At 34.3% G+C, this 25539-nt stretch overlaps 4 protein-coding genes across 5 annotated transcripts; 3 read left to right on the plus strand and 1 right to left on the minus strand.

Annotated features, from left to right (window-relative positions):
* Nucleotides 1-1386: 1386 nt before the first annotated feature.
* On the plus strand, nt 1387-5266 carry LOC108209439 (pentatricopeptide repeat-containing protein At2g39230, mitochondrial). The gene is made up of 2 exons (XM_017380345.2): nt 1387-3853; nt 4626-5266. Exons 1-2 carry the CDS (start codon nt 1455-1457, stop codon nt 4639-4641), a joined length of 2415 nt encoding a protein of 804 aa, XP_017235834.1. The 5' UTR covers nt 1387-1454; the 3' UTR covers nt 4642-5266.
* Nucleotides 5267-5905: 639 nt separating this feature from the next.
* On the plus strand, nt 5906-9104 carry LOC108209438 (pentatricopeptide repeat-containing protein At3g54980, mitochondrial). The gene has a single exon (XM_017380343.2). It carries the CDS (start codon nt 5917-5919, stop codon nt 8518-8520), a length of 2604 nt encoding a protein of 867 aa, XP_017235832.1. The 5' UTR covers nt 5906-5916; the 3' UTR covers nt 8521-9104.
* Nucleotides 9105-12580: 3476 nt separating this feature from the next.
* LOC108206047 (rhomboid-like protein 19) lies at nt 12581-17023 on the plus strand. The gene is made up of 8 exons (XM_064087570.1): nt 12581-12737; nt 12969-13093; nt 13916-13976; nt 14109-14275; nt 15454-15559; nt 15686-15888; nt 15991-16128; nt 16600-17023. The coding sequence occupies exons 1-8, from the start codon at nt 12714-12716 to the stop codon at nt 16700-16702; spliced, it is 927 nt and encodes a 308-aa protein (XP_063943640.1). The 5' UTR covers nt 12581-12713; the 3' UTR covers nt 16703-17023.
* Nucleotides 17024-17617: 594 nt separating this feature from the next.
* On the minus strand, nt 17618-23652 carry LOC108205670 (1-(5-phosphoribosyl)-5-[(5-phosphoribosylamino)methylideneamino] imidazole-4-carboxamide isomerase, chloroplastic). Of its 2 annotated transcripts, none has more exons than XM_017375674.2 (10): nt 23541-23652; nt 23216-23264; nt 22993-23139; nt 22786-22847; nt 21439-21646; nt 20229-20314; nt 19827-19928; nt 18896-19029; nt 18677-18725; nt 17618-17976 (listed from the first exon to the last, which is right to left on the minus strand). In XM_017375674.2, exons 3-10 carry the CDS (start codon nt 23114-23116, stop codon nt 17800-17802), a joined length of 942 nt encoding a protein of 313 aa, XP_017231163.1. In that variant the 5' UTR covers nt 23117-23139; nt 23216-23264; nt 23541-23652; the 3' UTR covers nt 17618-17799. The 2 variants fall into 2 exon arrangements, with proteins under 2 accessions (XP_017231163.1, XP_017231164.1); XM_017375675.2 differs by lacking the exon at nt 23541-23652 and adding an exon at nt 23369-23474.
* Between the last annotated feature and the right edge of the window lie 1887 nt (nt 23653-25539).

Raw genomic sequence — 25539 nt, forward strand, 5'->3', positions numbered from 1 at the left:
CACATAATTCTTGCAAATAATTTTGAGATATGTATATATATATATAGAGTTTTACTCCAATAGAAACCTGCTTAGTCTAGAAACTAAAAACCAAGCTGAAATATCACTAAATCCTAAAGCAGATACCACTAAATTCTTAAACAACCACATCTCCACCTCTATCTTCACCAACCCCAACTCCATCTTCACCAACCCCACCTCCACATCCGCCATTGCCACCACCTCCGTCGTCACCTCTTCCATAACCACCACCACCTCTATGCCACCCGCCTCCTCCATCTCCACCTCCATTATTTCTCTAACAACACAATCTCCACCTCCATCTTCACCAACCCCATCTTGGTCGCCGCTTCAACCTCCTTCAGCCCCGTTCATACTTCTTTCTCCACCTCAGCTCAACTTCAAAACACGGTGGAGCCGCCACTATTCCGGCAACGCTCCAACCCCCTACTTCAAGTCACCCACACCTTCGCTACAATCATCCATCCTCCATCTCTACCTTCACCTCCACCATCTCCACCACCGTCACCACCATCTGAATCGAAAATGTGAATAGATCTGGAGATTTGAGCAGTTTTTCGAATATATATGGAGATTCTGGGCTGTTTCTGCAAATTTTCACTAATTCTTGCAACACATATCACTAAATCCTAAAGAGAATATCACTAAATTGTACTGCGAATATCACTAATTTGTATTGGTTTCTAGTTTTTATTTTAAAAGTGGTTTCTATTTGATCATGAGCCTATATATATATATATATATATTACAGAAGAGAAATGCGATTATGCCTTGAAATTACTATATTGTGAGATGGTTGTGATATATAGATATGCCAACTTGAAATTAAAACGCCTATGTATTGAATCGGAGTTTCACAAAAATGAAATCTTTATATATATATTTTTCTCATTTTTTTCCTACAAGAAAGAAAAGAAATTAAAAGTATAGACTCATGAAATAAAACATATATTTGAAAAATATAGAGTTTTCAATATTAATTATAAAGCTCGTCAAAAAGTTAAAAAGTCACAGAAATTTTAAAAACAATAAATTGTATCTTGGCAAAAAAAAAAAAAACAATAAATTGTATACGTACCCTCTTTTTTGAAGTAAGTCTACGTACCCTCTTATTATAAATCACTTTTGTGCGATTTTATTTTTCACATGATCCATTAAATGTTGCTCAGTTAGTCATTGTACTTTTAAAAATAAAGATAAAAATTCGCACATCAAAATATTTGAATCAATTTTTATTCAATTAATTTGTTTTTCTTTCAATATAGATTAAATTAGTTAATTTTTTAAGTGTTCGACTTTGCATTTTGCAATTTGCAGCATTCATATTCCGGTTCTCGTCATCAAATTGACCGGTTCAACAACTGAACCGCAATCCGGCCCATTAAACTCCATACAAACATGTCCTCTCTTGTCACACAATCTCGACGCTAAAAATGATAGCTCGCCGGCGCCTTCTTTCTTCTCCGACCATCTTGCGCCGTCTCTTTCCTCTTTATCGGGAACCCCACCATTTCCTTTCATCTGTATCTCATCCCTCTGATGTTGTCGTACATACACAAAAGCAAGAAACATTAACAACAGACAAGACAATACCCAATACTTTAAATTCTCACATTCCTCAACATCACCTCGAAAAACCCATTTCAAAGATCCCTACTTTATCTCAAGAACTCACTGACCCGACCCGGATTACTGACCCTATTGACCCGACCCGGCTCAGTGATGCGCTGTTAACTTACAGAAATGATCCTGATTCAGCTTTGAACTACTTCAAATCAGTTGAAATGAGGTGTAGTTCAGTTTTTTGGAATGGCCCTTTTTGTGTATTGTTTCACATTTTAGCTAGTTCAGAGGCTCATCATAATATTCTTCGGAAAAAGATTAATGCTTTAGTTTGTCGAAGACGGGGTTTTGTTGGTCCAGGCATTGTTGATCAGTTGGTTGGTGTTGCGAAAAGGTTTGATTTTGAGCTGAATTCTGTTGTTTTTGGTGAATTTTTGTTTTGTTTTATTAATGCTTGTAGATTTGGCGATGCTGTTAAGTGTTTTGGTAGAATGGTAGAGAACGATGTTGTGTATTTCAATCGGGATGTTAGTTTTCTTTTGAGTAGACTTATTGATAATGAAAGGTTTAGTGTGGCTCGCGGTTTGTATGATAAATTGGTTGGGAGAGGAACTCATGATTGTGGGATGTTGCTTCACATTGTGCGTGCATGTGAAAATGAAATGAAGTTTAGGGATGCAGGGAACTATTTAAAGGCAGCGATTGATAATGGACTTAAACCTGATGTGGAATTGTATACTAGGGTTATTTTTGTTGTTTGTAAGGGACCAGATGTGAATTTTGCATATGAGTTGTGTAATGAGATGAAGGAAGCGGGATTGACTCCTTCGAAGGAAATATATATGTATTTGCTCGGTGCTTATGTGAATCACAGAGACATGGTAGGTGCATTAAAGGTTAAGGATGATATGGTTGCTTGCGGGGTTCCCTTGAAGCTAAGAGTTGCGGAAAGATTGATGAAGGGATGTATTTTGGTCGGTAACCTGGATAGTGCCATAGGCTTGTTAGAAGAGATTGTAAGAGACGGCCTTGCTCCAAAAGGACGCACTTACTCAATTCTTATTAGAGGGTGCTGTGAGCATGGGAATATGAAAAAGGCGAAGGAGTTGTACAGCAGAAAGAAGCGCTTAGGTATGAAACCAACCGTCTTTAATGTTAATTCTTTGATTCGGGGATTTTTAAAAGCTAACCTGTGGGAAGATGCAGTCAAAGTGTTTCGCGTAGAGTGTGATGTCATCAATGTTCTTTCATACAGTCTTCTTATATCCTGGCTGTGTAAAGAGGGCCAGATGAATAAAGCTTGCAATTTAAGGGAGGAGATGTTCGTTAAGGGTTTGGTACCGAGTGTAGTAGCTTGTAGGAATATGGTACGTGGCTTGTGCAAAGTTGGCCGAACATCTGAGGCCTGGAATACACTGAAGAAGTTACTGAAGGATGGAATTTCCTTCAACAGGAAGATGTACAATAATGTTCTAATTGGTTTTCTCAAGGAAAATGACTTTGTTTCTACGTTGGCCGTCGTCTCTTCTGAAGTGCGTGAAAGTGGGTTCTATCCCAAAATCAGTACCTACAAAACTTTGATTGATGGGCTTATTGAATGCAACAGCATAAATCTAGCTATAAATTTGATGAATGATATGAGAAACAACAGTCTTAAATTGGGTGTTACTTCGTATGGTGTCCTCATAGATGGATTCTGCAGATGTAATGACATGGGAAGCGCACAAGAAGTGTTCGATGAACTTATTCGAGTTGGATTATCGCCGAATACAGTTGTTTATAATTGTATGGTCAGGGGATTCATGCATGTTGATAACCTTGATGCTGCAGTTACCTTCCATAAGAAAATGATTGATGACGGGATTCCATGCGACTTGGAAACATACACCATTTTGCTTGAAGGGTTACTAAGAGAAGGAAAATTACTTCCTGCGTCAAATCTTTATACGGAGATGCTTGGCAACGGGATCAAGCCAGATGTGAAAACCCATAGTGTTCTTGTAAATAAATTATGTAATAGGCAACAGCTAGATAATGCAAGACAAGTGCTAAAAGAGATGAAAAGTACTAGTATTGTTCCAACTGTTCTTATATATTACACATTAATTGCCGGATACTTCAGGGAGGGGAATATGCAAGAGGCGTTTGATTTGCATGATGAGATGCTAGACAGTGGTCTTTCACCTGATGACACAACTTATGATATTCTTGTCCAAGGAAAAGTTAGTGGGGATGGTTCCCTGGCTAATCGCTATGCTCCTGTAGACCAGTAAGTTTTTACTATACTATCTCGTGGCTTTTGTAGCTAATTATGAACATTAGCTGCTTGCATTTACTTTGGAGCAATCAGGTTAATTACACTATGGCAAAACATTATTTCGAAACAAGATGGCATGGCAGGGCTGTTCCTAGGTGATCATGAAATAATGAGGCCCCTGAATCCTGAAATTATTCTCAAGATCATAACTCTGATACTTAATTTGATAAAATGAAGCATATAAAGTTCAAAACATACATTTGCTTATTTAAGTCTAAGTCTGTTTCTAATATCATATTAAACTATTAAATATATATGGCATCTCCAAAAGACTTTAGGCCCCTTAAATTTGGAAGGCCCTTGGCATGGCCCTAGCCCAACACCCATGCCAAAGGCCTGGTCTGTTACATAGGACACTTGTTTTGTTGATTTTGGAAGGCCCAATTAGTACTTGTCCTTGTGAGTACTATATACAATCATTAGTGCAATTGTTGTGGTTGATCTTTGGGTGGGGGACCAACAACACAACAGTGTAGTTTACCATATCAGTTTTTACAAATTAGAATAGTGATTAGTAATACTGTGAACTATAGGCTGGCTGTGTACCACGAAGCATATGACTTGTATTTTTCAACTTCTGGAATAGATATCTGAAGTAATGGTCTTTCTTGTTTATTCTATTACCTATTATACACACACTTTAACATACTAGCATTCCGTATGTGCAATGCTACTAAAGAAAACAGAATAAATAGAGACTGAGATTAGATGTCTCCCTTTGCAGGGTGGAGGCTTACTAACTGAAGCCATAGTATCAAGGAAGTAGTTTTATTGTTCGACAAAGTCTTTATAAGTTTATCTTTACAGAGTCCTTTTTATTTAAGTATCTTTACGGAGTCCTTATGTGATGCCTACGAATGAAGTTTCATTGCTCGACCATTGGGTTCCAGACTGAGACTACATGGTAGCATGAAGAAAATACACGAAGTCCCCTCTTCCAGATTATGCACTTCCAAGTTCCATTTGTTGTTACAAATACATCTTGAAAATCCCTCGTTAAAGGTTGTACCTGATAGGGAAGAAAGAATAGTGATAATAATGAATAAGGTTCTCCTCAACTCTCTTCAACAGTAGCTATGGTCTTTCATTCTTCAAGGCTTCTCTTCTCAAGTTTCTTTCAGCATCAGCTATGGTTTATCTTCAGATGTTTGAATATTTCTCCGTCGCTTACTCAAGTCATGCCTCGAAGAAATATTTACCTACAGGGCATAACTTTGCTAGCGGATCTCAGATCCCCTCTGATCTCCTATGACAATGAATACAGAAAAACATGCTGCGTGAAAGATGAAACCCTTTAATATTTTTGTGATGATAAAGAAGCTTCATCTTTTGAGTACTGTATGTGCAAATGGTTCTTTCTGCAAATGTATGTGAAACTTGGTCGCACTATCATGATGTAAAATCATATGATTTTCTCAGTATACCTTTGGACTCTAATTGTTCAAATAAAACCATTTAAGATTAGAGATGCATAAAATTTAGTAAAAAACAGAAAGTAGGACTACACAAAATCTTCTATATGCATGTAATTAGTACTTTCTGAATCTGTTTTCTTAATTTTTTGAGGTTCAATTCCTTTTATATCTGCTTATCTGAATATAAAAATATTATATATTATTCATGACAAATTTGAACATGCTCAATATCAATATCAATATTATTAATATGTAAAGTTATTAGAAGTATTAACCAATTAAAATATAGATTAGGGTCAATTTTACTAAAAACAAAATACCTATATTAGTTATATGAGATATTATATTAAATCTTATATTTATGAAAATAATGATTTATAATAATTATTTTAAATATCTTTCTTTTTGAAAAAAAATACAAAAAACTAAAAATATATATTTCAAGAAACTAACGTTCCTAATATCATTAGACAAATTCAAACTTACATAAAAAGATACTATAAATAAAATTATTCATTATTATGTGACATAAAATTTATTTATTTTAAAAAATAGACAATATTAATATTAACGTAGAGCGTTTATAATCAAAATAGATTTATGCTGCACTATTCTGTTTCACAACATACACCAAAAATGACCATTAAGCGGCGGCGGCCGCGTTTTTCTCCGGCTGTATTCCGGTGCCGGAGTCTTCTTCCCCATCACTCGAAATCCCAAACTTTCAATCTTTACACTTCATACTCTTCTCAAGTTTCTTCACAAAATGAAAAACAAGCCTCTATTATCACCAAAACCCCAGATACTAAAACTAAATTATCTCATATATTTTCTCAACCCATATCAAGATATGAACTTTTAAGCCCTGCCCATGTCACTAAAGTTCTGTTAACTCATAGAAATGACCCTGGTTCTGCTTTACATTACTTCAAATGGGCTGAAAAGAAGTTTAATATGGTTATTAGTACTGACCCTTATCTTGTTTTGCTCCATATATTGGCAGGTTCTGAGGATTATTATCGGGTTATTCGGAACATGCTTAATCGAATGGTTTCGGATTGTTTAAGTGGCATTGGTCCAAATTTGGTTGATCAGCTGATTGATTGTGCAAAAAGGTTTGATCTTGAAGTGAATTATGTTGTGTTTAATTATTTGTTGAATGGTTTTGTTAGGGCTGGTAGATTTATCGATGCAATTGAGTGTTTTGGTAGGATTGTTGAATGCGAGATTAGTTTGAGTGTTTGGTGTATCAATTTTCTTATGAGTAGGCTTGTTAGGAATAATTTGATTGAAGAAGCTAAAGATTTGTATGCGGGATTGGTTGTTAGAGGGACGTATGATTGTGCGACAGTAGATGTGATTATGCGTGCGTGTATGAAAGAAGAGAGGTTTGATGAGGCAGAAAAATATTTTAGGCAAGCGAAGGGCAGTGGTGTTAAACTTGATGTGTCGGTTTATTGTGGTGCTATTTATGCTGTTTGTAAGGTACCGGATGCTGATTATGCATATGAGTTGTTGAAGGAAATGAAGGGTTTGGGATGGAGCCCTGCAGAGGGAACTTATACGTGTGTGGTTGGAGCGTATATGAATCAGAAAAATATGGTTGCTGCGTTAAAGGTTAGGGATGAGATGGTTGCTGATGGAATTCCGATGAATTTGATAGTTGCAACAAGCTTGATGAAGGGATATTATTTGGAGGGTGATTTGGGTAAGGCGTTAGGCTTGTTTGAGGAAATTGAAAGAGATGGTCCGGCTCCAGATAAGTACACTTACTCTGTTCTAATTCAGGGCTGCTGTAGGCATGGAAATATGCACAAGGCGAAGGAGCTGTACAACCGAATGAAACTCTCGGGTATAGAACCAGATGCCTACCATGTTAATTATTTGATAAGAGGGTTTCTAGAAGCTGAACTGTGGGAAGAGGCACTCGTACAGTTTCATGATGCAGTTGAGTGTGGTGTCTATAATGTCTTTATGTACAATGTTCTTATGTCCTCATTGGGTAAAGCGGGAAATATGAGTGAAGCTTGCAATATATTGGATGACATGTTAAGTAAGGGGCTGGTACCAAACGTGGTTTCCTACAATAGCCTGATACTTGGTTACTGCAGACAAGGGAATATGGACTCAGCATCAAATTTGTTTGCTGATATGCAAGAAAAAGGTCCGAAGCCTAATGTAATTACATACAGTATACTGATTGACGGCCATTTCAGAAAAGGGGGGACAGAAGACGCTATGAAGTATTTTAACCAATTGTTGTCTCAAGGACTCACCCCTACAAATTATACATACAATATTCTTCTAAATGGTTTGTGCAAAGCTCGCCGAACATCTGAGGCTAGAGATAGACTTAAGAAGTTGTTGGAAGATGGCTTTATTCCTGACTGCATGGTGTACAATAGCATAATATATGGTTTTGTCAAGGAAAATGCCATCAATTCTGCATTGGCTGTCTATACTGAAATGTGCGAAAGTGGCATTTGTCCTAATGTTATTACTTACACTACATTAATTGATGGGCTTCTCAAAAGCAACAACTATGATCTGGCTATCAAACTGAAGAACGATATGAGAAACAAGGGCCTAAAACTGGATATAACTGCATATGGTGTCTTCATAGATGGATATTGCAAACGTCGAGACATGGAAAGTGCACGGGAACTTTGTGATGAACTTTATGCAGTCGGGTTATCCCCCAACACAGTTGTTTATAATAGTATGATTAGTGGCTTCAAAAGTTTAAGTGATATGGATACTGCCCTTATGTTATATAATAAAATGATTCAAGATGGAATTCAGTGCGACTTGGCAACATACACAACTTTGATTGATGGGTTACTAAAGGTAGGAAAATTACTCGAGGCTACAAATCTCTACACACGGATGCTTGCTGATGGTATCAAGCCAGATGTCATTGTTTACAGTGTTCTTGTAAGTGGTCTTTGTAATAAAGGGCAAGTTGAAAACGCAAGAAAGATTGTGAAAGAAATGGAGAGTAAGAACGCAGTTCCAAATGTTCTCATTTACAATTCAATAATTGCTGGATACTTCAGGGAGGGGAATTTTGTGGAGGGATTTAAATTGCATGATGAGATGATTGAGAAAGGTGTTACACCTGATGACACGACTTACGATATTCTTGTGAGTAGAAAAGCTAGCGGAAATAGTTCACCAATCAGTGCTACATTCTTTAACCTGTAAGTGATTGGTGAGAAACAGAACGCAGATAAAAAAAAGTTCAGTACAAAGCATCTCACATGTATATGCAGCCTACTGACTTTCTGGAGAACGAAATACCAACATTTAGTCACTAAACTTCATAACACCTCTCCTCAAGACTGTCTCTTTAGAAACCTTGTCTATTGTGATTCTTACACATCTGGAAGGTGTCGGGGGTCATCATCACTGTGAACTCACAGAACTTTGTCCATTGTGCTAGCAGTTCTGACAATCCAGCTCTACCATTCAGCGTCAGTGAACTCCTTTGGTATACAACTACCTCATTGTGCAAAAGCAAAGCGTTTACTCAGTCTTATTTTGAAAAAGACCAAGGTAAATGGTTACAAGCCTCTCCTGGGGTGTCTATGAACACAAATGTATTTTCATCAGGTTAGCGGAATCTACAACTCATGAAGCGTATAAGAGACACCAAGATATGCTTAGTTAGGTCATATGTTTTTAGAGAGATGTATATAGAGAGGTTTACATAGATAATGTACAAATTTTTTACCCCACACGTGCTAAAATTTTTATGGATCATTATGTATATAACTACATATGTGGTATGGCTCTCGCATAAAGTTAATATGAAGTAATGTAAATTGCATTTACAGAAATCCATTTAGTAAAAAAAATGAAACCTGAGCGGCAGAAGATGTTATTATAGGGTAAATCAAATGACCTCCGGAGTTCCCCCAAACACTTCAGTAGGCAAAGTTAACATTCCCAATGAAGTGTTTGAGGAACCTCCAGGGGAGATCTGACAAGCATGATCCTCAAGTACATGATCATGTTTAACTTGTTTCATTTCTTATGCCTCTTGTTTTCATGTTGCACCAGTATATATAGCAATCTTTTGGTGCATGAGAAGCCGGTCATTGTCACTACTATTCGAATGATGATTAACAAAGAATGTATCTCGTCATTCCGTATCTAGTCCTAGTCTTTGATTTGAGCAGAGGATCAGTGTGTGATGGCATAGAACAGTATGAACCTAGTCATGTTTCCGACTAGATTAATGTTGGAAAACCACTGTAAGGCCGTTGCCAATATGCATGGTATATGCTGTTCTCCTAGTACCTGTGCTTTATTCTACCCTGATGTATCCTCTAATCTGATTCCATTCTCATCATTAGAATGTATCACAGTGAGTTCCCTCAGCTTTTAACATTCCAATTTATCTAATAAACACTTTTAGCATTCCATTTGATTTTAACTATTATCTGATTTAAGTGTTGTATCAGTTGTTTCTCTCTTTCTGTGTAAAAACTAAAGTTGGTGATCCCTGGGCCTGAAAGATCTGAGTGTATATATTCTACATCCATGCTTATTTCCCTAGCTGATAATCATGTCCAGGTTCATCCAACAACGTATATTCCTAGTTTTCTTTATTGTTGATAGTTACCGGGTGAGGCACTATATATCTCAACTCACCACATAGAATTGTCTGTACAAATTACTTGTGTTGAGCAAGAAGTATTACATGAGTCTTGAACATGTCGGGTTTCCTCGGAGTTCCCTTGAACACTTCATTGGCTAGCAAGCTCTAGAATTGCATTAGTCATCTATATATTAATAAGAGCTGTAGAAGTATTTCATAGACCACTGAAGTGTTTGGGGGAACTCTCAGGCTGACCTGATCATACCAATATGATCGACGACATCATTTATTCCATCCGCCGCTCCTATATTGCAGATTTGGGGAGTTTTTTTCCAAAACTTGCAAAGTGATCATGCCTTCATCTATGTTATTGCTTCAAGTGTTCTAAGTAACTTGACTACAATAGTAGTGACTTCACATAATTTACTGATGTTTTCTTAGTACAACTAAGATATCAAAGTTACTAGTGTCAGCATAACAACATTAACACTAACATGTGATACCAACAAACTTGGATGCATGCATCCATTCCATAACATTACTGTCTGATCTAGCAAGTTTAAATTGTTGAGGTGATTCAAGCGGCGCAGATGGCATGGACTCCACTCCCCACAAGTCCTTGAAGGAAGAATTACCTGACCAACTGCATATCCATTCCCATTTTAGTGCTCACCCTCTTACCTATCCATATTTGCATAAATCGTTTCTTTATCTAGGATGATGGTATTATAAAGACACCATCCACCATCCTCTCGTTTTCAAACCAACGTGATACTTAAGTTTTCACAATTTAATCGACTCCATAATCTTCAAACTAGTCATTTTAATTTAACTTAATTCATTTATAAATTTCATTAAAAAGTAATGTAAGTCCTTGTAGTAAGTAATAACCTCCAATTATTATTTTCTGAAAATTATATTTAAAAACTTATATCTCGAGCTTTTCATTTTTTTAACAATCAATATACTTATATAAAGGAGAAGCGAGGGGCGTGTAGGTGGCATCTCTCACATCGCTATGTTCTATTTTTCTAATTTTTTGGAATTTTTGGATGAAAAATATCAAAATTTAGAACTACCTTTTTTAGTTTCAGGTATATTAGAAGCAAGTTTCAGAATCTGATTTTGTTTCACATTATTAATGGAATATAGTTGTTTGAAAATTTTAATCTGGTTTTGTTTCAGATTATTTAATTATGGGAAAGAGTAGCACACAAGTCTCTCTGCACCTATAAATACCCCTATAAATTGTAGGGTTTGGATCATCTAAACACAACATCCTCTCTCTCAATACCACAACCCTACCTTTCAATGGTGATAGTTCTTTTGCTTGATTTTTAACTCGGTGGTGCCGTTCTTGCAATGATAAGTGGAGCCTGTTTATATAGTCTTAAAAAAAAGGTTGTTACAAGCAAAGGTAATTATCAATCGCTATGTGGGAGTCGACGAATTCAAACACGGGAAAAGAATATAGTCATGACATGATATTGATAGATGATATCAATAAATTAACTATTAGTGATGTATGTTTGTTGGTTATTCTTTTATAATATGTGTTTTGTTCATCGGACATGTTTGTTGTTGCTAATTTTTATATGATTTACTTTGTATACAGGAAAATATGGTGGAGAAGCGAGGGCGTGTAGGTGGCGCCTCTCACATCGCTCCATTCTATTTTTCTAATTTTCTGGAATTTTTGGATGGAAAATATCAAAAATCAGAACTACTTTTTTTTAGTTTCGAGTATATTAGAAGCAAGTTTCGGAATCTGATTTTGTTTCAGATTATTTATGAAATATAGTAGCTTGAAAGTTTTAATCTGATTTTGTTTCAGATTATTTATGAAATATAGTAGCTTGAAAGTTTTAATCTGATTTTGTTTCAGATTATTTAATTATGAGAAAGAGTAGCACACCTCTGCACCTATAAATACCCCTATATATTGTAAGGTTTTGGATCATCTAAACAAAACCTCCTTTCTCTCTTAATACTACAACCTCACGGATTTAATTTAGATATTTTTGTGCAATCAATCCAAAAAATTGGCGGAAGGTGACAACTTTTTTAAAAAGAAGAACACAAATAAAATTAAGATTCGTCGTGCTTTAAATTGTTAATAACGTGTATAAAATTATTTTTATTTTTTCACCATGAACTATAGTCCAATTTTGCAATTTTATATATTAGTATTGGTATTACATTAAGATTTTTATAATATAAAATTTATTTTATCTTACAAATATTAATTTTGAAACGTTAATATAGTTTTTATAGACAGCCACAAAATTATTTTATTTTACAAATATTAATATTGAATTATTAACATAATTTTTATAGACCGCCGCAACGCGCGGCTTCTCAACTAGTAAATCATATAAGTTATGCTAATTAGCCATGTATCCTAGAACATCATTCACTCTGTCATATATGGGGGCAATTTTTTACGTAATTCTAAATATGATATATCTAACATATTTAATTTATTTATAATTATGTTAATTAAAATTTCATCATAAATATTTTTGACATGTCATTCGATATACATATGTTTGATCCAGTTCGCTGTCAATATATTTGTTTGATATCCAATTCGGTGTCACCGACACCAAACTTCATAAATTTTTGCACAAAAACCTGAATAGAATCTATTATAATATTGATCACTTTATTTTTACTTAGCTTAATTATATATTATTAGCACAGTCACAGTAGTTATATTATTGAAGTCAAATGTAATTACAATACCACTGCATATTCACACACCTATACACACAACTCTCTCGGATCTCCGGTCATGAGTTCTCCGGCGCTTACAGGAGTACGTCTCTCTATATATTTACACTTGTAACGTCTGTTATTAAAAAAATATATATCGCGATATAATATTATAATTAAGTTCTGTTAATCGATTTTAATTCTGTGTTGTAGCGCAATTAAATTAGATTAGATCTGATGATCTAGAATTAGTTTGTGTTTGATTTAGAGTATTTATATGTGTGCGGATTATATGAAATTGAATTGTTGAGTGTTTGATTGCTGGTGAAATTAGGGCACAAATGCGTTTAGTGGATTTACTAGGCTGTGTAAAGGGCTTGCTGTAGTGCTTGTTGCTGGTCACATTGTTGTCCAGATTCTTCCGGCTTCGGTTACGTATCTCGCACTCATTCCTGCCAGGTAAAATTTTGTAGCTTGTCGGTTTTGGTATGGTGATAGGATTTGATTTGTTGTTGCGGTTGTAGAATGGAATTGTATTGGATTGGATGTTAGTGTGGGGATATAATGCAGATCGTGTTGTTTAAGTCGATTTTATCAGATAATGTTTAGTAGGATATACAGACATTGGGTCAGATGTTGATTTTTACGGTAATATGATCTTAGATAAGCTAGTGTATAATAGCATTTGAGTTCAGAAGAAGACTATATCAGTTAGTCAAATGTTATTTTATATGCCAAAAAAGGTGATAGATATTTGATCAACTGACTAAAATGTACTGGAAAAGTCATCCTACCTATTCGAAAATTTAAGCTCGTGCCTTGTTTGAATAGATGACTATAACCTAGCACTTCAAAATTTTGAGTTAATGGCCTAGTTTTAGATACCTGAAGGCTAACAAAATCAAATTTTAGTAGATGCTATTCTGGATAATTGATATAATTAGTTGTACTAATATTTGAAAGAGAGCCCAATGCTAATTTTTCATTTAAAGTGTCCATCTGTTCCGGTTATCATACCTGCATCTTTTTTCTTCGATCGTTTACTCATTAGTTATTGCCAGTATCTACCAAGTTCTATTCAATGTGGATTTTCTGTCTTCATCAATTTCATGCCCCTCTGCTCTCTTCGCAAGTTAACATATAATCTTATATCTGTGTCAATGCAATGCTATTTGGCTGTCTTGTGGTTATTTCCCACCATTTAGTTGTATCTCCCTTTCACAGGGCAACTGATTGTTAGTTGTAGACATGAAATTTTTTTTGATTTTTAATGTATTGTAGGACTATACCTTTTGGTTGGAACCTCATAACAGCTGGTTACATTGAACAATCAGTATATGGGGTATGCACCCTTTTTGGTTTCTCTTGCTGCAGTTGTTTGTCAATTATATCGTATTTTATTTCCCTTTTTCTTCTTGTTGTTGTTGTGTTGTTTGACTTCTCTGTCAATATGACACAATGAATATGTTTTCAGGTAGTTATTAGCACACTTGGGCTTCTGTTAATCGGGAAAGTGCTTGAACCTATTTGGGGTACTAGGGAGTTCTTGAAGTTCATCTCTGTTGTTAACTTCTTGACATCCGTATGCGTTTTCGTTACAGCTGTATTTTTGTACTACGTAACGATGAAGGAGACTTACCTGTAAGTAATGCATCTTTAAAGTATCATACACAATCTTGTTTAACTACTTGGCAAACTGTATCACATATATTTATAGTACTTTTATCCCAATTGTAAAATACTAAAATATGTTGAATAATTTGCATTCATTCATTTGCACTTGTTTTCATTAGGGTTTAAAATCAAATGGGCCACTCGTTCTGCTAAAAAATCTCACCTAGACCACCCATTAGAAAACCATATCATTTAGACCACTTAATTGAGTATATATATATCATTATGATTGATAAGGTTATGGTAATTGACATAAATTGTTAAGTTTTTAAACGTTCTGTCCCAATTCAAAGTTGACGTGTTCATCAATGTTGAATCCGGCATGCATCCGACATGGCGTCTAGAAAAAAAGATAAATTAAATAGATTAATCGGGCCAACCTAATAAAAACATGTAAGTAGAATAAATCCCTAATTAAACTATTCATTTGGGAGAAAATGCATTTGCGAGGTCATAAATTCGACCCCTCAAGTTTGAATGGGACAGAAAGTTTAAGAACTTATCATTCTCCGTCAATTACCATGACGTTATCAAACAGAATGATATATATACTCAATTTAGTGGTTTAAATGATATGGTTTTTTAATGGGTGGTCTAGGTGAGATTTTTGGACAGAATGAGTGGCTCTTTTGATATAAAACCCGTTTTCATTACTATTAGAAACTCAAACTTAGGAGTACAAACATGAATAAAAATACTACTTTACTTACTCTTAACTTGCTTTTCTTTTCTTTCTTTCTTTTTTAAATTAAACACTCGAGAGCACGGTGCAAGAGTAAATGCTTGGAAGCACCTTATATAAGTTAGTATTTGTTTATTTTATTTATTCATACATTTATTTCATAATAATATTATATACGTTATATTATATAGTATATGTCACATTATTATTTACAAATTATAATGTTTAGATATTTATTAATATTTGTAATTCAAATAAATTAGCAATCATGTGAAATCTGCTTATTTTTGGTCTGGTGATATAATATTTTCTTAACACAAGTGGCTACCATTAATTCATCCTATTCTGTCTAGCACCTCAGTGTCTTACATTTTTTATATATTAATCCTTTGCCTTCTCCATTGAGCTGTTGCTGTTATACTTCCACATGTTTACGCCTGATTCTATATGCTTATTTTGACAGTTACATGCCTATTTCGGGTTTCCATGGGGTTCTATCAGGTTTCTTAGTTGGCTTGAAGCAGATAATACCTGATCAAGAGCTGTCTTTGTTAAAAATTAAAGCAAAGGTATGAACCTGCTGAAAGTCTTGATCTGATGTTGTTCGCCCTAAAACCATATTGTCACTGGAATTTAACATTTGTAGAATTTATTCCCTTACATCTCCTGCACAATGTTTGTTGGGCTCTATGCAGTGGTTGCCATCACTTGCCCTGGTGCTATCTACTGCCTTGAGCTTCTTTACAGCGGAGTCTGCAATCTACTTACCGACCCTGATACTTGGTACGTACATAAGCTGGATCTACCTCAGATACTGGCAGAAGAAACCAGAAACAAAACTTAGAGGTGATCCAAGTGATGAATTTGCGTTCTCCACTTTCTTTCCTGAACCTCTGAGGTGAATTTCAGTTATTTTAAAGTTTAACATCCTTCCAATTTCCTCTCCGTACCAAAAGTCCCCAATTCCTACTTAAATTTATAATTATTCTGACTCATGCAGACCAGTCATTGACCCTGTTGCTTCAGTATTTGACCGGATGCTTTGCAGAAGACCTGCAACTTCTGATGAAGACAGCGGCTTTATACTGGGTGGTTCTTCTCTGCCTGGTTCTGATCCCATTGAGGCATCTAGGAGAAGGTAATGTGCTGGTCCTGTAATGCAAAGTCATTTGGAATATTTTGCAATCATGTTAGTTCTATGACTTCTGAAGCTAAAGCTAAGACTTGCATAAATTTTATATGCACACACCCTGCCTCCACAGAGGAGGCTTGAACCCTCGACCAAGGGCATACCCTAAGCTAAGCCTTGCATATTCTTTTTTTGCTTGTTTTCATATAGTATCTCTCTTACTTTGTAGATATATTTGCAGGTCATTTTGCTCCCACTTTTTAGGAGGAAAATTTAATATATTGTTTTATTTGTACAATATAATAGTCATTTCCTAATTAAGAGATTAATATAACTTGAACATGGTAACAGACGGTTACTTTTTTATAAACCTTTTAATATGCTCCACATCTAATTCGCCACAACAGTTGTAACTCATCTAATTTGCCTGTAGTTTCACCCCATGCTAGCATCATTCAGTTGTTCATCTCCAAACTGCAGGGAAAGGGGTGCGAGAGCATTGGAAGAGCGTTTGGCAGCTGAGAGGCTAGCCTCTGTTGCAAGCACTGAAGAAAAGCATAGAGATGCCGCTGATAATGTTTAGAGCAGAGATAATCTTTTGAACATAGATCCTGAAGGCGAATCTGTTATGCATTTTGACCTTGTTTCTCCGTACTGGGTCCAGATGAGAACAAAAGCAAATATATATATATGTTTATTTTTTGTACTTATGCCATCGTTTCCAAAACAAAACAGCAACACAGAATTGTGTTTCAAGAAGTGAGAAATGTCATATATGTATATCGGCAAAGTGATCTTTTCTAAACTGAATATAGAGCAGAACCTATTTCTTTGACGTTGTATGTGAATTGTGATTTTAGTTGCTTATTTCTGAGATTATCAATATACTTTAGAAGTTGGAAAATGGCTTTATTTCTACGCAGTGTGACTTAAAATAGCATTAAAAAAATTGTATTCGATTCAAGATGGGATTCCAAGCGACTGGCAGTATACACAACTTCGAGTGATGGTTACTGAAAGTAGGAAAGGTACTCGGGGTTATGAGCCGAGGTGCTGCTGGTGGTATCATGTAGGAGAAAACAATAGAGTTTTGCTTCTAATTTTTCCACTTAATTAATCATGATTGTATATCTTCCATAGAGAAAAGAAGGGCTTAAACCAACATGAGTATTTTTGCAGATTTCTCAGAAAAGAATTCATTTTTCTAGAATATTGATCACTCATAATCCAACAACCTTTACTGATTGGAGTTTGGTTTGTAAGATGAAGTTAGTGAGTCTTGGTATGACATGAGTGCCGAGTTTGGTTTGTTAAGATGAATCTAGTGAGAATAATGGAAATTGTGTGTTCATCAAGCATTAGAGCAGCTCCTCTTAAACCACTGTATGAAGCCTTGAGAATCAGATGATGGTGGAGATTGGTTCTTTTGGGGAAGGGGATATCCCAATATAAATTCACTTTACTATATTAACGGAGAAATTACTAATGGTGAAAGATATACTCTGCAAAACTTAACTTAGCATTCAAAAGCACAGGACCAGCCCATACATCTCAGTTCTACATTGAAGAGGTACCATCAAAACAGTTTTAACCTGGTGAAAAAAACTTTTGATTTTTCCACTACATCAGTCATGACTCATGATAAGTCGCATCCATAACAAAGTACAGTATGGAAGAAAACTAAGCTGCTACGGCAGCTTGTTCGTCATGCCAACTTACAACATCTTTATAATGCAAGTTGCCACCAAAAATATCTAAAGCACTACCAACAGTAACATCTACATTTCCCATTCCTGCAATCTTTATCCTCTCCAGATCATCCATTACAGTCACACCGCCAGCATAGGTAACCGGTATCTGGCATTTGAAAGACGGAATCAGTAATTAGAATGTGATAGTAGTAATGATTGATAAGAGACTTCGTCAATACAAATTAGTATCAACACACTTGGAAGTGGTCATGAGTTATGACCATAGAAACAAGACTTGCGCCTAAGGCCCCCAACACTTGAGGTCCCCAAATTTTCGAGTCATTTACATGTAAAATTTATAGCATCTGCAATGGTATATATACTTTCAGGGCCCGAAAACTAACTTTGACCAAGGCCACGTAAACTTCAGGGCCACACTCAAAGCTCACTAACTTTTCCTAAACAATTTACTCTCCATACAAACTGCCAAATCAGGTTTTACAGAACCAGAAAACATACTAACTAAACATCAATCTGAACCAACACAATGAGTGAAAATGTAAAAAAGAAAAGAAAAAGAGATGATTAGTGTATGAAATAGTGAGACACACAAGAAGCTTCAAGGTGCCTTTGCATAAAAAGAGTTATACCAATTGGTATATGACCTGACGAGACAAATAAAGTTATATGAGTCACAAAGAGCCAGAATTCCGCGACATTACATATGAAAATCAGTAGAATTATATATTCACGAAGCAGCCAAATCATGTTACTCTAATTGAAAGTCTAAGCATCTTTAAGTGCTTAGTATCTTAAGAAAAATACAACACAAACGAATTTGTACAAGCAAAATCATAATTACAAACCGGTGAGTGTTTTCCAAGTAGAGCGACAAGCTCTTCGTCAATTCCCAGCCTACAACAGAGAAGTAACATAGTAGATTTTACTTAAAATTTTTAAGTGTGCGCATTTAATTCTAATATAGAGATTATGGTAGCAAGAACATTGTATCAATCAGAAGAGAAGGAAATCAACAAAACTGACAAAGAAAACACAAAGATTAATAGGAATATAAAGGAATGTACTTTTTCCCTTCAACATCGACTCCATGAACCAGAAACTCATCAGCATAAGTGGAAAGAAAATTTAATACTTCTTCATTAACATAGACATCGCTGAACTTCTGCCACCTATCAGTGACAACTGCATATTTACCATCCTGCGATCAGATGCTCAAGTCAACAACATGATGTTCATTTGTATAATAAAAAAGCATATAGTCATCATAGCTTTGGTTCAGTGATAAAAAAGTATTTATGTCAATTATTCAAAACCACATTTTAAAACGATGAATGCTGCAACACATGCCCTTGTTAGATTCTTGTGCAGCAGACTATTAAGTCATGTAAGTAACACAAATTCACATTAGATTTTGCACTGCATGTAAATTGGAATACTAAATAGAAAACTACTGTGCCAAAGAATTTGGTGGATCTGCATCTAAATTGGACAGATGGAATAACTTTAACCTTTGATAGAACTACACTACAACTGAGCACTTGCCAACATCTCACCAGACACCAATAAACCATAAGCTGTAATTGTTGTTAATTCCGCAGATAAGTAATAATTGGTAGCAATCATGCTTTAAACAAAAAAGGTAAGAACTTAAGAGAAAATCTGATGCAAGGGTAATTTAAGCAGAATATAAAACAACTAAGAATGTCAAATTATTGAAATATGTCAAAAGTTGTATCACGCATACTTATATGTTGTCTTTCTGCATGACCTAATGTGGTTAAGTATAATGTTACAAACTTAACATAATAATTAAATTTCATATTCATCCTAAAAAAGGAACATAATATTCTAGTTCCTCGTTTATTTAGTAAACAATCAGCCAGAACGAGAAACAACGTATGATTGTCCTTTCAGCTTGAAGAAAACATTTAAATGTGACAATTACTTTTCAGCACAATTTATATCTTTGTTTTCTCTCAATGATTATTAATTTACCTTCTTCCTGCAACTAAGGTCCAATACAAGCCTCTCTTTCCCAACAAGATGAACAAGTTCTTCAAGCCTCCCGAGTTCCATTTGTCCATTATTAAATACATACTGCAAAAGAAAGTAACAAAAATACCATTATAAATCTAAGAATATAGTCACATCAGTATAATCTAAGTTGAACAGCTTAGTTAAGAGTCATGTCTTCATATCAACTAATAAGATGGATGTAAATAAAAAAAATTCTACCAAAATCATTAATTTCAAACTTCTATTCAACATTTTTTTGAGAAATGTCACTGATTTCATTTCTCCACGCCACCAGATCTTATCACCTTAATATAAGAAGACAGAGTTTCCTCTTTAAAACCATGATGTGCATTTTGTTAGTATATAATAGTTAATACATACTGATGTAATTATAACATGGCTTGCTCCTTCGTCAATGTAGTTCATAGCATTGCTGGAATTGATACCACCTCCAACTTGCAAACCACCTAGATGTTATAGTCCTCGCAGCAAGTTCAGAGGAAAATTCTGTAAGTTTAAAATATGCTATCAACCTAAATATCCAAGGTTTACAATGTACAGTGATTGTTCTCGAAGATTCCCCACAGGAAGCTTTAAGAGATATAACTTAGACAGAAGGCAGTTCTGAAGAATAACATGTATTAGTTCACCTCTTCAGCTCTTCTAGTCACTTTGTGGGTAAATTATGAAATGATACAAGTCGTCGAACTCTAACAAGATACATAATGAACAATTGTGATATCCATTATATCTAGTTATTACTCGTAAGATTTAACAACAGCATACTGAACATTAAATTTTAGGTGTGACAACTTAAAAATCTATAACTGCGCATACAAATACCATGATGAAGCAAAAATGGTCCAATCATAAGACATTGATAAAAGAAAAGGGATAAGTTAAGTTCTCTGAAGTGTGAATCGTCTGAAAAGGTATACTTGAACATATCAAGGAAATCACCCATTCCTTGTACTGATGATAGTAAACAGATCTAATAGAATGATGTATTTGAAAAATAAAAGTTTATTAGTAGAGTGTATCAGATATATTTTATTAGAGGTTAAATCGATGATCATCATCAGAAGAATAAGGGCAAAATTAGGATGCATTCTGGAAGAGAACAGTAACCCTACCCCTTACATTATCCTAGAACCAACCTAGATAAATTTGAGAATGTTACCAAATTGATTTGCAGAAATAAAATTAACCTAAAGATTTCATTAGTTTACAGTTTTCCCTTAAAGATGATTTTCAAAATCTTATTCTTTTGACAAAGCACATCACTCATTTGTATGTCACGATTGACTAATTATGTAAAGATCCATAACCATCAAATATGTTTCGTCTTCAAAGTCATAGCAATGAGAACGTACCAATAATCATCTTAATAATATTAGTAAATTTGGTGACTAATACTTGTACTGATGACTTAGCTATCATTTTTTACTCTTTAACAAAAAGGTTGTACATTGCCTGGACTCTGGAGGCACATCACCCCTAAAAGCATGTATACAAAGTAAGTGCATGAAGAAGCATATATAAGATAGAAGAGAGCCAGAAAAAAGAGAACATATTATACTATCTACATTACCAGGATAAGCATGTAAAGCTTCCATGGCTGCTGAGTTACTTAAAGGATCGGCTCCAAGCATAATTACGTGACCACCTCTGAGCCCATCTTCTTTGTATAGAGAAGCATATTCTGCTGCTGACTTATCCGATTCGAAATTAGTTATAAGACTCATGTCTCCATCCTTCGAATCAGAAAGAGTGGACCCTACTATTTGCTTCACTTTTCCCTGAATTGTTTACATAAGTAAATATGTCAGACAAATTATAAGAAGGATACAGCGTAAATACACGACCCTAAATTAAAATAAATGAATCAGAAACGAAAACCTCAACATAGGATTGTTGAAATACCTATGTTTAATCTCCATGTGAATTTGATGAAGATTAATAAGCCAAAAATCATAGAAATTGGCAAACATGAACATTCATATGCACATTCGAACCCTTAGGACAAGATTCCTGGTCTTCCACGTAATCTTTAATATTCTCAATTAAAAAACACCACACTAGCTAATTTTAATATGTATTGTATTCATACAAAATTTATATTCATAGTATATGGCAAACTAAGGAGATGGCAAACTAATGATTTCTATGTGCCATATACATAAGTAGCACAAGAAAGTTACTGTGCAAATGTCTTCTGACTCACTGACCCAGTGTTCTGAAAGGCGCACAACAGGCACAACAGTCAATGTATTGGCTAAACAATTAATTTGTTGGTTCGAAATTCAAATAATTAACAATATATAATGTTACATTCGCAGTCTTAATCATAATACAAATTAGGTCAATAGATGAAAATTAAAAAACTCAACACTCCAAAAAAACTTTTAGCCTGATCCTGCCTACTTGCAGAGCAAGAGTAATGATGAATTTTAAAAAACTACACTGAACTGGTGTTAAATTTATGTATAATATAGTTGCATATTGTCCCTCAAATCAATTATGTTCTTGCCAAGTTTTAAAGTTTCAGGTGATATAAAATGCTAATTTGTCACATAAGTTATTAGAAAGGTAATATGTGTGACGCTGTAGTTTCTTTCAGCTGGGTTACTAGGTCTCACTACATCATTCAGTAAAATTTCAAATTAATATATATGACCCATACTTATTGGGGTCAGGTCGAGTATCTTCTGAATATCTATCTTAAATATATTTTTTCATATTCCTTGGTCGGTATTGGCAGAGGTAACTTTGGAAAGCGTTTTCTTAAAAATCTTGGTCAAATTCACAAATGAACATTAGATTCACTGTACACAAGAAATTGAAGCATCATCCTCTGCGAACAGATCTGGCAACTATTATTGTAACAAGTAAAAACAGCAAACAGGCTGCTAATGAATTGAAAGAAAGATTGCCAAACCTTATGTATGTCTATACAAGGACGAAAACGAACTCCGCATGTTACTGATAGCTTTGGCTGCCCTGTTAACACTTCAACTATCATCCATCTATTACAACTAAACTTGTATGATTTTTGTGGAAATTGCATTTAAGAGTGTGCTACCGCATACAACAGAAAGAAGGATCACGAGCATAATGCAATATACTAAATTGTGAGTAAGCATACCCATAACGGATGAATGCGTAGCAATCAATTTTGGCATTCTCTTACAACTAAAAATCGAATATTCCAGATTCGAATGAAGTGAACTAAGGTCCAACCTAGTTAGGTTTAGTTGGAGACCTCGCATTTTCTTTGATACCACACCTAAGCCTGCATTAGGAGGGGAAAACCCTTTAAACTTAATTGTCGATACTTCAAACTGCATTTCAAGAATTGAACAAGTGACCTTCAAAAAAAACTGTTCCTTTTCCGAATTCTTGTCTGCAACTTCAAGGCTACAAAATGAAAATTAAAACAGCAAAATTCAAGAACATGGTAATAACAAAAACATATAAGCAATTCATCAAACAGCTTATGGGCTACTAGGATAGGATCTTACCCATATACACAAAACGAAAACATGATACTTGCAACACATATACTTATACATAGACAAAAAAAAAAAAAAAACACAATCCGACGACATATGAAAGAGCAACATTTGATAGAACAGGCTTATGGGCTACTAAGAACATATATACGAGGATGTAATAATGAAGAGAGTAATTTACCTTTCCTTAGTGTCTTCACTGGGCTCTCCTCTTCTGTATGACTGTATCTCTGTTATTACTATTGTAGTTACTAATTTACACAATTACAGTGAATGTCTGTAGTTACTGGTAATATAAAATGCAATTACATAATTACCGTTGTGGCATTATCGATTTTTCGTTTCTGGGCTTTTGTGACCCATCCTCCTGTCCTTGGACATTGGGCCGAAAGCCCGCAAGAGACGCCGAAAGTTGTTTAGGTTATCGTTCATCTACGACGCTTTTTCCGAAAAAATCTTAACTAGTACCACAATTTGTTTAGAAAAACCGAGTAATTGTAATTGTTGCAACCACGGTAATTGCACCTACGTATATGATTTTGATTGTATCTTTTTTTAAAAAAAATTTGATTTGTATTTTTAAAAAATATCAAACCTTGACCGTACATTTTTCTTTATCTATGTTATAGTCAACTTTCTATGTATGATTATATTTGCCGAACATGTACAAGTTTATAAGAAATTTGCAGGAAGATTAAAACATTATTTATTATCATATTAAAATAATATATTCCGTTCATACTAACCTCAAATATTAATAACATATTATTTTAAAATTATAAACAATCAATATAGTCAATATTATCCAAATATAACATTTTGCCGATTAAACAAATTTTATATAATACATTACAATTTTTTTGCCAGCAATTTTATATAATACATTACAATTTAGGGGTCATTTGTTAAATCTGAACCGTTTTTTCTGGATGATTGAAATCTGAATGAATGAAATAATCTGGATGGTGAATAAAAATTGTTGTTTATTATCTATATTATCTGAATGATCAAATTCATGAGTTTGATATTTTTTTATCAAACACGTATGATTTATTCATTATTATGTATAACATATTTTATTTTATATTAATTTTTTGTTCAGTTAGAGCATAGTCGTAGGTTCAACAATCACAATTTTACATGAACGAATAATAAAATGAATATTTACTTCAAAAATAAAATAAAATTATATCAAAATTTAATAATAATATAATATTAAAATTTTAATTTTTAAGATCTTAAAAAAACGATTATTCATATATATTATTTTTTAATTTGATTAATTATATACATATACTAATTATTGTAGATAAGGAAATACATATTTGATTTTATAAGAAGAATATTTGAACATAAATATTAATTACATAAAAAATAAAATTACACGCAGAAATAAAAGTGTTAATATATTTTAGGATTTTAAAAATATTCCGTTATCAATAATTTCGACATTACTAATAGTTATATGTACTTTTTATTGTTTTGATTTTTTATAATTATATATTAATTTAATATTAATAGTATAATTATTGACAAAAAATGATGCAAACTATAATAAGCGGTAATAATATAATAAAAGATGAAACAATTACATGTATTAATTAATTTTTAAAAAGTTATATGCTAATATCAGGTCACATCTGAGTATTAGGTCACAATCTGAACGAGAGGGTATATTTTTTAGCACGGTTCGTCCAGAAACTTTTTGGCATCGTCCAGCTAAAAGGAAATTAACAAACAATCTTAATCAACAATAGACGAGTCCTTCAGCACATCAGGTGTCATTCACTTATTAACAAATGACTCCTTAGTCGGTTGAAAATGATCTCTACATGTATTTAATGCGAAATCATATATAAGCATAGCAGGGATGTCCTATATTGAGAAATGAAGAAGAAATCTTTGGTATACCAAAAAAGAAAATAGAAGATCTCTGCCATTGGTCCATGTGTGTTGGTTTGTTTGTTAGAATATTGATATGTATATATGTATGTAAAAATAATACATGCACATGTTCCATGTATGGAGTAGTCAAGAATAGCAGCCCTTGGCTAGTGGCGTTTTTGGCCGTCCATTGGTGCTTCTAGAATGACTCCTCCGCAGTAACTTATTCTTCTTCTCCTCAAGTTTTACCATAGATAACTTTATACGAATAAAGCAAATTTGGTCCAAAGCTGGTC

Source organism: Daucus carota, chromosome 2 (genome assembly GCF_001625215.2).
Source record: "Daucus carota subsp. sativus chromosome 2, DH1 v3.0, whole genome shotgun sequence".
NCBI classification, from domain to species: Eukaryota; Viridiplantae; Streptophyta; class Magnoliopsida; order Apiales; family Apiaceae; genus Daucus; species Daucus carota.